The following is a 16,260-nucleotide window of genomic DNA, read 5'->3' on the forward strand; positions in this document are numbered from 1 at the left end:
GTGCTCGGCACACAGTATTTGCTCACTAAATATGATTGATTAATTTGGCAGCCAAGAAACGGGTCCAGAGAAGGGAAGTGACTTGCCCAAGGTCACACACAGCAGGCAAGTGGCAGAGCCGGGATGAGAACCCAGATCCCCTGACTTCCAGGCCTGTCTGTGCTCTTTCCACTAATCAATCAATCAATCAATCGTATTTATTGAGCGCTTACTGTGTGCAGAGCACTAAGCCGCCACGCTGCTCCTCCAAGAACAGACGGATTTCCCCTCTTCTCTCCCCGACCTCCTTCATCCCCAGGCAGAGCTCTTTGCTCTTCTCTCCCCAGCCACTTGAGCAAGCTGTCTTCCCCTGACGTGAAATAACTCATGGGCTAATGTTAGTGGCAGAACTCAGACTTAAGAAGCAGCTGGCAGCGAAGCCTCATTTCCACGGGATCATCGGCTCTTAAGCCGCTTCCTCAGGAGAGAGAGAGGAGGTGGGAGAAGTGGGGAGTGGGGACTGACATGATCTGTTGGCAACAGCTCTGCGTGAGGCACCAGAGTTTTGCGGAAGGCCCGTTTGTCATGACGAGGCTGTTGGAAAACAAACAAACCCTATGCACAAAGTAGACAAATTAATCAAAATCCTTGCTAATTGTCAAGAGTTTGACCCAACTTCAAGGCAACCACTTACATTAGTGACACACCAGGGTAGTTTCAAATACCATGCTGCCTGCTCCACCACAAACCATCACAAATAAGGTTAAGAAAAAAACTACAAATGCAAAGAATCTAATTGCCCAAGGTTCTCTGAAAAAAACACATCAAGGAACCGCCCCTGAAACCACAACAACTTAGATTGTGAGCCCCATGTGGGACAGGAACTGTGTCCGATCTGATTCTATTGCATCTACACTAGTGCTTCACACAGTGCTTGGCACCCAATAAGTGCTTAACAAATAACAACTATGAGGATGATCAAGAAACCCCAAACGAAAGCAAAGATAGACTTCCAGCCTCTCAGCTGGGCCCCCCAGGATGTTTCGTCCATGACTGGATGGTTTCAGCATCTGGACCTTTCAGAGATTTCTGTTTTTAGATCATTTGACTTTGGGGGTTTTTATGGGAACAATTTGTTTATATTCTTCACCTGCCTGGAAGCAGGGGGCTGGACCAAATGATCTAATGAGATCACTTCCAGCTCTAGGAATCTATTATTGAAATAAAACCATTCCACAGAATGATGCTCGTCTACACTGTTACTGTTTGGGACTTTTGTCGTATGCTAGATGCTGATTTTTCTCTTTATTTTCTCTATTTTCTACTCCTAGTCTAGTTTTCCCAACTACTGCATGTTTAGATTCTGCCCTCAGCTACACATTCTTTTTCTGGTTTGCATCTTGGAATGACTACTCGGAGGAATAAAAAAATGGTCCTTAGAAATGTGGGCTCCCCAAAATTGGTAAAACTACTTTTTAGTCAATCGCATTTATTGAGTGCTTACTGTGTGCAGAGCACTGTATAAGCCCTTGGGAGAGTACGATGCAACAATAAACAGGCACACTTCCAGCCCACAACAAGCTTACAGTCTAGAGGAATTTTCCTCTTATCACAAAGATAATTCCCCCTGACCCTCCTCCCAAATTGTACAACCTGCTTTTTAAAATGTGGAAAAACTGTATTAGACACATGCGTGGGTCCTCTAGGACTTTAGTGGTCAGCCTTTTCTAGTAGTGAAACTGGTTGTCAAAATTCTAGTTTGGAATCATCTCCATGGTACTTGAGGAATCTTATGGAATGAGACACTTGTGGAATTGTGGACTTTGGTTTCTTATTTGTAGCCTATTTTAGGTTAGCAAGAGACTGTAGTCTCATGGTTCCGGCATGAAGGTAAAGATGAAAAGGAAGGTTGGAGATTCTTGGAAGTGCAGTTATTTAGGTTTTTGGCTCATCTGCAAAGTGGAAAAAGAGCTGTGACCATTGGATATCACAGCACTACCAGCCAAATCCCCGGCGACTAACACTTAATTCAGAAGCCAGGAAAGAAGACTGGCCCAAAGAAGACCCCTCTCTCGTCCCTGCCACCCCTTGCCTCTCCCTGAAATGTAGGTTAGCAGGGCCTGAAGTCACAAGTGACACGAAGTTAGTCCTATGGCCAGTCCCTTGAACATCTTTTGCAGATCCCAGTCAGCCCCAGAGCCCTTGAGCTGGCCCAGTCATGAGTTGGGCACCCCCTGAAGGGCTCCAGGGCAGGCAGAGTGATTCCAGAAGAGAATGGGGTCTAAATTCCAGGCCCAAAAAGCATATGGATGGGGTGGCTGGGGTGGCCTTTCTGGGGATTCAAGTCTGAGGCATAGCCTACCCTGCTTTGACTGCGGCATCAGCCTCTTTGATGACCCCCCAGCCTCCTTTCTCTCCCCACTCCAGTCCATGCTTCACTCTGCTGCCCGGATCATTGTTCTACAAAAACGTTCAGTCCAGGTCTCCCCACTCCTCAAGAACGTCCAGTGGTCGCCCATCCACCTTCGCATCAAACAGAAACTCCTTGCCGTCAGCTTTAAAGCATTCAATCACCTGGCCCTCGCCTACCTCTCCTCACTGATCTACTCCAGCCCAGCCCTCGCATTTTGCTCCTCTAGCACCAGCTTGCTCACTGTGCCCCGATCTTATCTAGCTCACCGCCGACCCCTTCCCCAAGTCCTTCCCCTAGCCTGCACCTCCCTCCCTCTCCATATACGCCAGACCACTCTCACCTCCTTCAAAGCATTATTAAGGTCACATCTCCTCCAAGAGGCCTTCCCCGACTCAGCCCTCCTTAAGAATAATAATAATGATAGCATTTATTAAGCGCTTACTATGTGCCAAGCACTGTTCTAAGCGCTGGGGAGGTTACAAGGTGATCAGGTTGTCCCACGGGGGGCTCACAGTCTTAATCCCCATTTGACAGATGAGGGAACTGAGGCCCAGAGAAGTGAAGTGACTTGCCCAAAGTCACACAGCTGACAATTGGCAGAGCCGGGATTTGAACCCATGACCTCTGACTCCAAATCCCGGGCTCTTTCCACTGATCCACGCTGCTTTCCCTTCCAGCTCCCTTCTGCGTCATTTATGCACCACATGCACCTTTGGGTATTTGATATTCATCCCACCCTCAACACCATAGCACTATTAGTACAGTGCTCTGCACACAGTAAGTGCTCAATAAACACGATTGATGATGATGTACATATCTTTAAACTATATATTATAAGTGATTTATTTATATTAACATCTATCTCCCTCTGTAGACTGTCAGCTCCTTGTGGACAGGGAACACGTCTACCAATAATAATAATAATGATGGTATTTGTTAAGCACTTACTATGTGCAAAGCACTGTTCTAAGAGCTGGGGAGGTTACAAGGTGATCAGGTTGTCCCACGGGGGTCCCACAGTTTTCATCCCCATTTTACAGATGAGGTAACTGAGGCACAGAGAAGTTAAGTGACTTGCCCAAAGTCACATAGCTGACAGTTGGCGGAGCTGGGATTTGAACCCATGACCTCTGACTCCAAAGCCCATGCTCTTTCCACTGAGCCACACTGCTTCTCCTGCGGTATTGTATTCTCCCAAGTACTTAGTCCAGGGCCTTGCACACGAGTGCTTTAACAAGTACCACAAATTACGATGATGATGATGATGACGACGATGACAATAACCCAGGAAGCTGGATGACAGAGGGTGGTCCAGTTCATTTCAGGACTGGGAACTGACTGATTCTTGAAGGTTCGTTCAAGGGCTCTCCAGCACCAGGATTCTATTCTTTTTGTCCTGCACCGCACGCTTCTATGGGTGACACTAGGGTCACATTCAGGCTAGGTGGAGATCACGTACCTCCCTTGGGATTGGAGAGGAGAGGAGGCAACTCTTTTCTCATCTGCATAGGAACAAGGAATTCACAACTCTGATCCACCTCTTACCCCACTGTGGCAATAAACCGAGAGAGTGGTGCTTAGAGAGTATAAGTTGGTGGTATTCATTCAATTGTATTTATTGAGTGCTCACTGTGTGCAGAGCACTGTACTAAGTGCAGATCCACAGTGGTGGGATGTTCCCTGGGGTCTGAACCTATGGGCACCCCCTCCCCAGAGCCCTTTCCGACACAGAGGTGGATGTGCTAAACGATGTGCTTGTGACTTGAAAGAAATGTGCTATCTTATTTGTTGCCCAGGATGCCCAGCCAATAGTCATTTAAGTAGCTCTCTGGTTTTGAGTTTCCAAAATGCCCAAGGAAAGAACAAAAGGCAGCTTTTAAGTCCCATCTTGCCAAAGGGCACACTGGGAGCTGTGTGTGGAGCACCACACCTTGGGTAAGTCACTTCACTTCTCTGTGCCTCAGTTTCCTCATCTGCCAAATGGGGATTCAATCCCCATTCAACCTCCCACTTAGACTGTGAGCCCCTTGTGGGACAGGGCCCATATCCAGCCTGATTATCTTGGCTCTACACAGTCAATTGATGGTATTTATTGAGGACTGCATGCAGAGCACTGTACTAAGTGCTTGGGAAATCCAATACGACAGAGTTGGTAGATATGATCCCTGCCCACAAAGAGCATACAGATTCCAATGCTTTGTATAGTGCTTGGCACCTCGTAAAAGTTTACCGAACACCATTATTACTATTATTATTTTTATTAATATTGATTATTAGTTGATTTTTAGTAAAAACCATCCAGATCTAGTGGCCGTTCATTGAGGTGCAGAGCTCATTCAGCGCCAGCTTCTTGCTACTGGCAATACATTCCTCTAAGAAGCTCGAAAAAAAAAAAGATTTTCCCCATCACGTTCACAGTCTTTTATGCTCAGAATTGCAAGAGCCTTTATGTAATGACATGTAATTCCTGTTTCTTCATGGTTGTCTCAGGTTCTAAGCGCTTGGAGCAGTGCTCTGCACACAGTAAGTGCTCAATAAATATGATTGAATGAATGAGAAAAAGTGAGGGCTCTTGATTCAGAAACTCGAAGTCTCACCCAGGGAACTTTGGGGCCCCGGGCCCTTCCTGACTTCTCCTCTCTCCAAGGGCCACTCCGATGGAATGTTTATAGACTAAAAGCAAAGAGCATTCGAAGCGGAAAGGGCATTCTCTCTGGTGCCTAGGGACAATGACTCCAAGTCAATGATTTGCCCAAGAGGATGATATAAGTTTATTATAACCTGGTTGCATCATCTGAAATGCAGCCCTCGCTTGACTGCAGGGCTACAAATGCAAAGCACCTGGGTGGCATGGAACCAGTACGTGATGCCCGTCAGCAGAAGGTGATGGTTGGTGGGGACCTACATGCGATAGACCACCGCTCTCCCCATCTTCAAAGCCCTTCAGAAATCCCGTCTCCTCTAGGAGGCCACCATCCCTGACTATTCTCTCAACTCCCTGCTCTATTCCCTCGAAGCCGCCACTGCCACCTCAGCACTTCCACATCTCCTAAGAACTAGGGGAGTCACTCCCATCCCCACCCTTTATGCACATATCTTTTCATTCTATTGCTTCCTCTGGGTCGAATTTATTTTAATGGCTGTCTCCTCTGCTAGACTAGAAGCTCCTTGAGGCTACGGATCGTGTCTACTGACTGAACTGTACTCTCCCAGGTGCTCAGTACAGTGCTCTGCCCACAGTAGACTGACTGGAAGCTCCTAACTCTAAGGGACTCTTTCAAGTGCTCAGTACACTGCTCTGCACACAACAGACTGTAAACTCCTCAAGGAGAAGCAGCATAGCTCAGTGGAAAGAGCCCGGGTTTGGGAGTCAGAGGTCGTGGGTTCTAATCCCGGCTCCGCCACATGTCTGTTGTGTGACCTCGGGCAAGTCACTTAACTTCTCTGAGCCTCAATTCCCTCATCTGTAAAATGGGGATGAAGACTGTCAGCCCCACATGGGACAACCTGATCACCTTGTATCCCCCCAGCACTTAGAACAGTGCTTCGCACATAGTAAGCGCTTAACAAATGCCATTAGAGAAAAGAAAGAAAGAAAAGAAAGGGTAGGGGTTGTGTCCACTTACTCTATCGTACTTTCCCAAGTGCTTAGTAGGATGCTCTGCCTAGAGCGATTGCTCACGGAATACAATTGACTGATTGATTGCAGCCTGTTTGTAGCTCTGTTGGGACATGGTCTCTCTGTGCTCTGGGATGATGGGAAATGAAATGGTCACAAAGGGGACACATCAGCCCTTTTGGGCTTGGGCATTGACTCTTAAGTAAACATTCAGGCACCTTCCCAGGGAGGCTATGGGCCATGGGATGTGGGCTGAGGCCTGGAACTGCACCAGGGTTGCACCTGCTGTGTACTCTTGGGCAACTCACTTAATCTCTCTGGGCCTCAGTTTCCTCACCTGTAAAATGGAGACAAGATACTCTCCCTCCCTCAGGCCGTGAGCCTTGTGCGGGACAGGAATCGGGTCCGATATGATTATGCTGCACCTACTCCAGTGCTTAGCACAATGCTTTGGCCCAAAGTAAGCACTTAAAATACCACCATAATCATTATCACCATTACTGCGATGGGGAACCTGCTTTCTGCAGGTTCACCTGCAACTGGAAGGTGAAGTCCACTGGGGCCAAAGTGCTACCACAGAGGAAACCGAGGGGGTCAGTGGTGGTTGGGGGGAGGCTCTGAGGATCCACGGAAAGCTTGGGGATCCTTTGGAACTTTCACTTAACTGGACTTTGTAAAAAAGAGGATTGCTCATAAATTGGTAGCATGGAGATTTATTGGATTCAAATACAGTTGGAAAGGTAACACCCATGTGTTCCATTCACAGAAAAGTCAGGTTTGAATGGCCAAATTAAGGAGTTTATCTTGGTAGACAACCAGCTCTGCTCCCACCTCACAGGGAAATCAGGTTTAACGGGCATACTGTGCATGATCTCTGTTCAAACTGCAGGATCAATATACAAATTGTGCATGATCCAGGTACGAAATGTGCATGATCCAGGTACACACTGTGAATGATCCATGCATAAACTGTGCACGGTACATGCATAACCTGCATGTTTCACTAGATTGTAAGCTCCTTATGGGCAGGGATCTTATCTATCCACTCTATTGTACTCTCCCAAGAGCTCAGTACAGTGCTCCGCACACAGTAAGCAGTAAATCAATGCCACTGTATACAGACTCTGCAGGATCAACACACAAACTGCCTGACCCACATACAAACTGGGCATGATCCATGTACAAATTGAGCACTACCCACATATAAACAGTGCACAATCCACACACAAACTGGACACAATCCCCGTACAACCACCTCTGCCAGGCAGCTGTTTGTTTGGGACCGCAACTCCTTTCCAAGTATTTGCAAATAGTCCCGACAGCTAAATGCACACTGGATACCACAGCTCCCCATTATCACCCAGAGCCCAGCTAGTAGGGACATCACAGCTCCCCAGTAGCCCAAGGGCCGCATTCAAACTGAATTTAGGGTATCTGGCTGCCAACCCAAAACCAAATAACTGCAAAGGCTACTTTGAAGGGATGGCTCAGCGTGGGGATCAGGGGGAGGACATTCACACAGAGACCAAGCAAAACTGACCCTGGGCCTCTTCCTGAAACAGGTGTAAATTGCCCGAGGTCGATTTGAGTGGATTACTCTGACCCTGAGTGCCCCTATCTGATCGTCCTCCACCCAAGGCAGCTACAGACTGTGCCGAGTGGGGCAAAATAACATTTACCACCTGTCTTCAAATGGCCAAACCTTCCAGTTAGCACATTCCAGATCAGATGGCTAGGCTATCAACTACAATGGAGATACGTCCAGGGCCTAGAGGAAAGAGCATGGTCTCAGGAGTCAGGAGACCTGCATTCGAGTCCTGGCTCTGCTCTGGCCGTACTATGTGACCGTAGGCAAGTAGATAACCTCTCTAGGACTCAGTTTCCTCCTCTGTAAAATGAGGGTTCTGTGCTCTGCCTCTAGGGAGGTTGTGAGGATAAAGTGAGGTAATTCATGTAATAGTGCTTTGGAAAAATCGAAGTGCTTGACAAATTCAAGGTATCATTACGTGGACAATTCATCCCACAGCTGTGCTAAATTGATTTTGGTCAACCATGGGCAGAAGCAGGAGGCATTTGCAAATTGAAAAATCCGGGCCTTGGCAGGGAAAATTTTAAGAAAAACTAAGCAAAAATTTAGTTTGGGTTTTTCGGGGTTTTTTTGAGGGGGTTAGCTATAATGGAAACACAAATTCAGCAGGTAGAAATCAGTTTAAGTCAAATAAAGTCCTAATATTTTTATCATCATCATCATCATCATTATATTTGTTAAACATTTACTATGTGTTAGGCACCGTTCTAAGCTCTGGGGAAGAGACAAGTTAATCAGGTTAGATAAACCTCCAAGGCATATTCGTATCCAAAGCACTTTCATGTCTACCCTCATTTTATCTTCGAAATATCCCTGTAGGACTGGTTGGGCCAATGCCCCCAAAACAAGGAGAAACAGATCATCAGTAGGTGCTGAATAAATACCACCGGTTGATTTTCTGAAACTGCCAGAAGCAGGGGCTGGGGCTGGGTGGTCAGCGGGGAAGGGTTCTGACCCAAGACTCACCCCTGGATGAGGTGGGCTCTTTGGGGATCCTGAAGAGCGGCTGACTATTGGGCCCCCGCCCGCTGGGTCACAGTGCCCCGGCCTGGCATTGAGGTCGCTGTGGCCATCCGTGGGTTCTGCCCTACACCTGCACTGTCTCCCTGCCCGCCTGCCTGCTCGCTTGTTGTTTCCCGGGCCCCGGTGCAGATGCTTCCGGGGCCACCTGAGCCCGGGCAGGAGAATGGCTGAGAGCCCAACCCCACCAGTACCTGCCGGGATCTCCTGCTGGGGAGGGGTGGGAGAAAGCTGAGGAGCTGCCTCCCAGCCTCCGGCAAGCCACCACCACTCCCCGCCAGCTTAGGGAAGATGCGGGAGAGACAGCCAGCAATCTCCCTGCTCATCACTGCTGGCAGGATGACAGCTGGAGGCCACTTGGGCAGACCACCACTGTCAATGCCAGCGCTGTTGCCCACCAGGGACAGCACATGGGCTTCACAGAAGGATGCGGCCTGGGCTCTGCCGACCACTTGAAGAGTTCGGCAGCCCCGAGAAGTTCGTCAGGAGCTGAATCACTCGGCCATGAGATGACAGGCCACGTCAAAACTGGAGGGGTGTTTGTCAGGGCTGGGAACTCAGGCCACGTGAGCCCCACTATTGGGCCAGGGAAAGGAGTCTGGCTCTGGGACTTGAGGGACTAGATATAGGCTTTGAATCCTGGTTCTGCAAGTAGGAGAATGCCAGTGGGGGCAGTGCTGTCAGTGATGAAGTTTCTGACAGGTGCTCCACGAGGTGGAATGGCCCAGCAGAAACCCTGAAAAACAGCTGGCCAAGGTGGGCAGCAGAGACTGCAGTGGCTACCAAGGCCACTGCCTGCCGGCACAGCGTCAGGGTCACTTAAACCGCTCATGGGTCCTGCCGGTCAAACACCTTCATGTGCCATTGCCCTCTGCTGCTCCCCTGCCTGCTACTTGCTTGTTGCATTCTGTGCCCCTGCAGGAATTCGACGGGCAAGGACGAGCGAGCACCTGGGGAGCTGGACTCACCATCAGGGCTAGAATCCCTCATGCAGGTTCATCTTGGGCCTGAAGTCTAGGGACCAAGGCTCATCTATTGTTCTTGATGGGAAACCCCATCATCATCATCATCGTCATCGTCATCATCATCATCTCCACCACCACCATCGTTTCCCAGATATGCCTGAGTTTGCATGAAGGGACTGGGAAGCTTGTGTCAATGCGCTTCTGATCACCTGAGAACCTCTTTCACCTCAATAGGTTGAGAGCATTATCAAAAGTCCCCCAGATCATTTGTATCTTTGACTTTTTAACCTATTGAATTGCTGTTGATTTTTTCCCCTAATGCCTCCCCAGTTACACTGCAAGCTGCAAGCTCCTTGAGGTAAAGGACCACTCCTCTTATTAGTATCTCAAGAGTGCTTACACTGGGCCAAGAGCACACCATATCAACTTCTACTTCTATGGAATATTGTCCAAGTGCCCCATTCCAGTGTTGTGCACATAGAAAGTGCTCAATAAATAGCGCTGATGATGACCATAATGAAGCATATGAACTGGAGCTCCTATGCACCGAAGACTGTGTTGTGGACTCACCCACACCAGAAGACAGGTGGACGATTAATGACGGCTTCCCAGAATCAGCAAAGCACTAAGGGTTGCCAGTTAGCCTGAAGACAAAGACCAGGGTCATGGACCAGCTTGTCCCTTCTGAACCCTGTACCCAACCAAGTCTTTCCATTGGCCACTGCATTCTGCTACCTAGGCAGTAGAATGCCCAACAATGCAAGAATGAACAAGAAGGGGGAAAAACAAATCAAGACAGCTAGAGAGTGTGTCCTTGCAGAGGTCTTTAAGCAGAGGGTGGTGCCTGCATGGCATCAAGTTTGAGATCAAATAAAAGGTCTAGAGAGCAATTTTGCATCCGATCCTCTTTTGGGTTGGGCGACCTGGCCCTAGCACGGGCCTCACATGCAAATTCTGGAGCCACTCCAGAAGTGCCATCAATGTGCAATGCTTAACATCATTAATATTTAACAGTAAGCAGGATGGCCCACAGTGAGGCCCTGGAATGCATTCAGGATCCCTCCCCCCCAGCATGGCAGCAATGCTCGTTGTATCACACCCCTGTGGGGCGGCACGTGAGAGCAGAATGGCTGATGTAGACCAGGTGGGCAGGAGAGATGCTTGAGATCAAACCTCAGGCGATGTGTGGTAGAGGAGTGGACAACTGGGAGACAGCCCGTCAGGCAGCAGCCGAGATGGGGCGGCCGTCTCAGAAGACGACGACACCGAGAGGGAGGAGCAAAAGCCACACCTGGTGCTGGGGGTAGGGATAAAGGGGAGGGGGACAGACGCCATGGCACCATGAGAGCCAGCTGTCTGGCCCCCTGTGAGGGAAGGTGGGATGGCCAGTCACCCAGATGATCTTTTGTCTCCAGTAGGGTCATCCATTTTGAACCCCAAAGGACATGTAGAGTTAACTCTCGGGAGGAATTACGGCCACAGACGTGTTAACCTTCCCGAGGGAGACCTCTGTGTTGGACTTCGGCTCTATACACATACAGGCCTATCCATAAGGATGTGCAGCTGCATCCAAGTCGGGAAGGTTAACACACACCCCTGGGCGAAATCTCTCTCCTAAGTCAGCTCGAGAGAGGAATGCAAAGAGCTCACACCTTGTGAGCCTCTTCTTTGGGTCCCCATGCTTTTCCTGGCAGTTCCATGCTGAGCAAAGAGAAGACCAAAGAAACTTGTTTCAGGCTTGGCTCCGCTCCCTCTTCTGAAGAGAAAAGGGGTCGGGAAGGGACTCTGCCGTGTGGCCGCCTGGCAGCCTTCTCTCCCGGCCCCCCGGGAGCCAGCGGGATAAAGCACCAGCTGGGTCTCACCCGGGCCCCCCCTGCCAGGGTGAGACCATTCCGTCTGCTTCCAGCCCAAGTGAGGAGCCAGTGGACCAGGCCTGTATGCCTTGAGGGAAAGAGGCCGTCCGGCCCCCAGGCAGGCACCGCCCTCGGGGCTCCGGGACTGAGGAACAGATCAAGGGGCAGTGCGCTTTCTGGCACCCTGCCTCCTTTCCCCCCGCCTTCCTTCCACACCCGCCCCCTGCCATCCCGCGGGCCCCGGCGATGAGACGACAGAGAGGTCTGGCTGCCGAGAACCCCCAGATGGAAGTTGGCGGGTGGGGGGGCGGTGACGGGTGGGAAGGGCACTACTTACCCACCACCGAGAGGTCACGGAACAGCTACGCAACAATCGTTTTTACAGGAAAGAAAGTGGGAGCGAAGCAGATGGCCTAAATCTCACCCTTGAGAGAACAGAATGCTGGCCTGCATCCTGGACCCTGACTCTGTCTACCTGGGCAATGTGGCAACTCTGTAGCGTGGCAACAAGTGGCAAGGTGACCAGCGCACTTACCATTATGGGACATCCCCACAGCAAGGCATTTCTGAAACCTGCAGTACTGACATTTATTTCTGCTTTTCTTGTGGATCCGACAATTAAGATCACACCTATCATAAATTAGCTTCAGTCTGATTGTCCTCCGGAAGAAACCCTTCAAAAGAGGACATAGAAAAAAAAGAGTTCTTAAGAGTCTTTAGGCACATCTATGTGATCACCCGGGCCCTCCTTCCTGCCTCCTGAACCTGGGTGCCCGGCTTACTATTTCATGCCAATCCAACCCAATGGAATCAGGTATCTCTGCTCGCCGCTCCGGCCAGGGGCCTCATCCCCCTGGCCCCGGGCCGAGCGCGCTGGCAAAACAGAGGGCGGCCCACCCCGAGCCCCATGCCGAGCCGATCAAAACTCCCCCTTGGATAATTTGGAGGCATTCTCCATAGGGCAGAATCGACCGCAAACTTCCCTCAATCCATTCAGTTCACCTGATTGTGAGAGCACCACCCCACCAGTGTAGCCCTCAGGCGCAAAGGCACGGGGAGATACAGAATCACACACCATCCCCCAGGAAAACACCAGGACTTGCAGATGTTCGGAGGGTGAACCTCCGAGTTCCTCCTTAGGCCTTCTGGGAAGGAGCAGGAGGCTCTGGGGTCACCACTGCAAACTGATCAGAGGAATCCACCCCGGGACTCTGAACCGGTAAACCCTCAGACATCACCAGAGCCAGGGATGGAACGGCTGACTAGGAACGGATTCCCCAGAGCAGATTTCTCGGGGTCTCCGGTCCTTGCCTAGCACAAAGTTCCAGCAGCCTGACATTGACTCTGACCAGGGTCTCCCACTGCCTGAGGCCCCATAGGTTGGTCGGGATTCAGCTCGGCCCTGATTTTCTTCTTCAAGTCTGCATAAATCCTCCTGAAGTCTATCAGAAAGACTTTAAGAATGTTCTATTCAGAAACCCTTTCGGCTCCCATACCCAATTGCCTGCCCCTATAGTCCTTGTTCGCTGTTCCTGAGGGAAAGTACCTCGGTGAAATTCAGAGGCCAATTTTGGTTAAATTCACCTGGTCCCAGGCAGAGTATTGATTTGGGGAAATTTCCCCCTTGAATCTTACGTGGACATTCTGCTTACGACGTTCTAATTATCTTAGTGGTCTCTCCCCAGACACCCATAGGGGCCGGGGGGCTTGTCCCTCCATCTGAGCCACCCCCTCCTCCCCACCCCCACCGCTGGCCCACCGCCCCTCTCTTCTGAGAGTGCTAGAAAACAAAATCCAGGACTCAGCATTCTACTGCTCCCTGGCTCCACATAGGGTCACTCAGCCGCTCGCCTCTCAGGGGTCGGAGGGAGTCAGGCTTCTGGGTCACCCAAGTGCAGTTTTTGTTTGAGAAAGCCACAGCCAAGCTCAGTTGAGTTCTGTTCCTGTCCTAGCCAGCCTGCCCTTCCTCTCTCCCCAGCGTCCTCCTTCCTTCCCTCCCTCCCTCGATCCAAGTGGCCCACTGGCATTCTGATAAACCACTGTGGCCAGTTGGCCGTCCTGGATCACCCACAGCAGACCTTCTCTTTCCCCTTTGGGCCCTTCTCCACATCAAAGACCCCACTGGTCCCGAGGGTACTCGGGAATGCTCGCTTCACCTGCTGCATACTCTGGTCCTATCGCTGTTCTCGTGCTGTTTTCTCTGGGTCCCGACGGGGGCATTTCCTAAACCAAACCCGCAGTTCCATTTAGCCTTTTGAGGTGCAGACAGGCTACCTGAACAGTGATTCGCATGGCGGTTGCTCTTTCGGGGTCCAGTCGACTGAATTACACGTTGCAATCAACAAGGAGATAGAGCATCACAAAATGACCCAAATTCTCTTTAGATGAGCCGCTGAGAGCCTCCTCTGCAGCCACAAGACCCCCACCCGCCATGGCTCAATTCTCACATCCCTGGCCTGAGGCCCCGCTACCCTGGCTCCTGCCAACGGGCAACCGTTGCTTTGATCCTGGAGTGTCCGGCCGCTCCTCGGGTGACATCTCCCCGGCAACCAGACACCCCTAGGGTCCCTGCCTGGGCCCCTGAGGTCAGCCCTACCTTGCAACCTTCGCAGGCGTGCACTCCATAGTGGAATCCTGAGGCTTTATCCCCGCACACTCTGCACTCGATCGTCATCAGGGAATTCGAAGACTCTTCCTCACGGGGCTTGTTGTACAGCTGAGCTTTCTCAGAATAAGAAGGTGGGGACGGAGGTTCCACTTTGATGACACCTGAGTATGGAGAAGAACTGAGAAGATCAGGGCTGGGGCAGAGCCTGAGGGAGGCAGAGGAAATGACAGACTGACGCCTACATCGCGGATAGAGGCAGGGCAGGGCGGCCTGGCAACAGAGATGCCAGAACCGCTGAAATGATTGCCTGCCATCTCATTTCAGGTTCTCCTGGGTAGCAGTCAGAGCTCCTAAAGCACTGAATCAAATACTTTGCTGCAACAAAAGCATAGGGGTCCGACAAGAAGGTGGCCTCTCGCCTTTCTCGAAGAACATCAACTCTTTTGGGCTGCAGACTTGTCCTGTGGTTCCCTGGGAGAGGCATCTGGCTCCTGGAAGAGTGGCTGGACCCTCTCCCTCCCTCCTCGCAGTCTGCCAGTCAATACGGTCAAACTGCCAGTTACTAGGAACTCCTGCACTGGCGGTAGAGGCTCCCTGTAAGAGTTGCTCCAGCCCAGCCAGTCTCCCCACGCCTAGGCCTCTCTCCCTGCACCTTTCTGGGATTGGGTCTCTCCAGCTGGCCACCCCTCGTCCTTCCCCCCACCCCTACCCCCTCCTCTCCCTCCGGCTCCTCCTGCCCTGTGGTGCTTTGATTAGTTTTCTGTGCACAGTGTCCTGAAAGGAGAAGTGACAAGAATGTGCACAGGCACACCACAGAGGAGAGGTCACGGGCGGGCCGGGGAAGGAGGAGAGGAGGAGGAAGAGGAGGAGGAGGATAGTCTAGTTCCCCTGGCCAGAGGATGGGGGAGGGAGAAGCTCTTCAAGGCCAGACAGTATTGCAGCAAGAAGGAAACTCAATCACTTGGTGCGATTAGTGTGAGGGGACGAGGGCAGGAGCTGGCAGTTGTCTATGGGTCCTAATAGGGACAGGTATGGCAAGAGGGGCAGTTGCCCTTAGAGCCACCAGCCAGCAGCCCCTTGAGCAGGGGCTGGAAGGAAAGGAGAGGGCAGAGGCCATCTGAGATGCCATTCGCCACATCTCAGCCATCGTCTGGTGAAAAGTCGGGAGAGGGACGTGGGCGGGGCAGGCGGGGTGTCGGAGTCAGGGCTAAGTCCCATATCCCCAGCCTGGCCCTGTTTGTGGAGCCCAGAGACAAAGAGGGAAATATTCAGGGAGCAGGATAGGTGAGGCCCTGGAAGACTGGAGAATTATCACCCTACCTAGCAGGCAAATGTTAGGGTGTGATTTCTGGAACCCCCCTCCCCTTGGGGGCATCGGAAGTCTTGGGTGAAATTCAAATCCGAGCCATTCCCCACAAAGTCAAACTGAGTTCATACTTGGGCACTCCTGGAGCTTCAGATCATACTTATAATCGGGAACCAGTGGATCGGCCCTGGCGAACGGAATGTCTTCGTAGTGAGGGGTTGAAATGCTGGAGAAATCGACGGTGGTGAAAGGCTTGATGTCAAAGGAGTGGGTGTGGTCGTCCATGGCTGAGAGATCCACGGAGCCGAGCCCAAAGTTGCTAGGCCAAAATGGCATTTCTGTGTCAACCATGGTAACGTCTGGGATGAAAAGAGAAAGACGAGAACTTGAGCGTTTCAGTTGGAGTAATGGAGCCTTCCGAGAAAAGTCCCCGACTGTGAGGCCGGGGACAGGCGTCTGTCCAAGGACAAACGATCTGCTGAGGGAAGGCATCCCCCCCTCCCCCCCCCCCCCCCCCCCCCACGGGTCACTCAGCTCTCTTGGCTGGAAGCAGGGCATCTATTACTCTGCGGGATTCAACAAAGTTTACCAGAGATTATCCCTAAGCCCAACGCTCCGTGCCAACTTTTTCTTTGACTGGGAGTCCTTTAGGGGCTAGACATGGCCCAGGTCTGGTCTGATTATCCTTTACCCACCCTGGTGCTCAGTACAGGGCACAGCATACACTAATGATGGAATTATAATAGACTGTGAGTCCGCTGTTGGGTAGGGACCGTCTCTATATGTTGCCAACTTGTACTTCCCAAGCGCTTAGTACAGTGCTCTGCACACAGTAAGTGCTCAATAAATATGATTGAATGAATGAATGAATAAACACCACCTCCGCTGCTTCTTTAGGGACTAGCAAAC

At 51.0% G+C, this 16,260-nt stretch overlaps 1 protein-coding gene across 2 annotated transcripts in view; it reads right to left on the bottom strand.

Annotated features, from left to right (window-relative positions):
- Nucleotides 1-15,705, bottom strand: part of PPARG (peroxisome proliferator activated receptor gamma) — a 52,574-nt gene extending 36,869 nt beyond the window's left edge. Inside the window, exons 1-3 of one of the 2 annotated variants that reach the window (XM_038772295.1) lie at nucleotides 15,483-15,705; nucleotides 14,034-14,206; nucleotides 11,973-12,111 (exon numbers count right to left, since the gene is read on the bottom strand). In XM_038772295.1, the coding sequence (XP_038628223.1) occupies nucleotides 11,973-12,111; nucleotides 14,034-14,206; nucleotides 15,483-15,702 (532 nt within the window). In that variant the 5' untranslated portion in view covers nucleotides 15,703-15,705. Of the gene's footprint in view, nucleotides 1-11,972; nucleotides 12,112-14,033; nucleotides 14,207-15,482 lie in introns of those variants that run through there. The other variant, XM_038772296.1, reaches the window with a different exon arrangement.
- Nucleotides 15,706-16,260: the final 555 nt, after the last annotated feature.

Source organism: Tachyglossus aculeatus, chromosome X1 (genome assembly GCF_015852505.1).
Source record: "Tachyglossus aculeatus isolate mTacAcu1 chromosome X1, mTacAcu1.pri, whole genome shotgun sequence".
Classification (NCBI taxonomy): domain Eukaryota; kingdom Metazoa; phylum Chordata; class Mammalia; order Monotremata; family Tachyglossidae; genus Tachyglossus; species Tachyglossus aculeatus.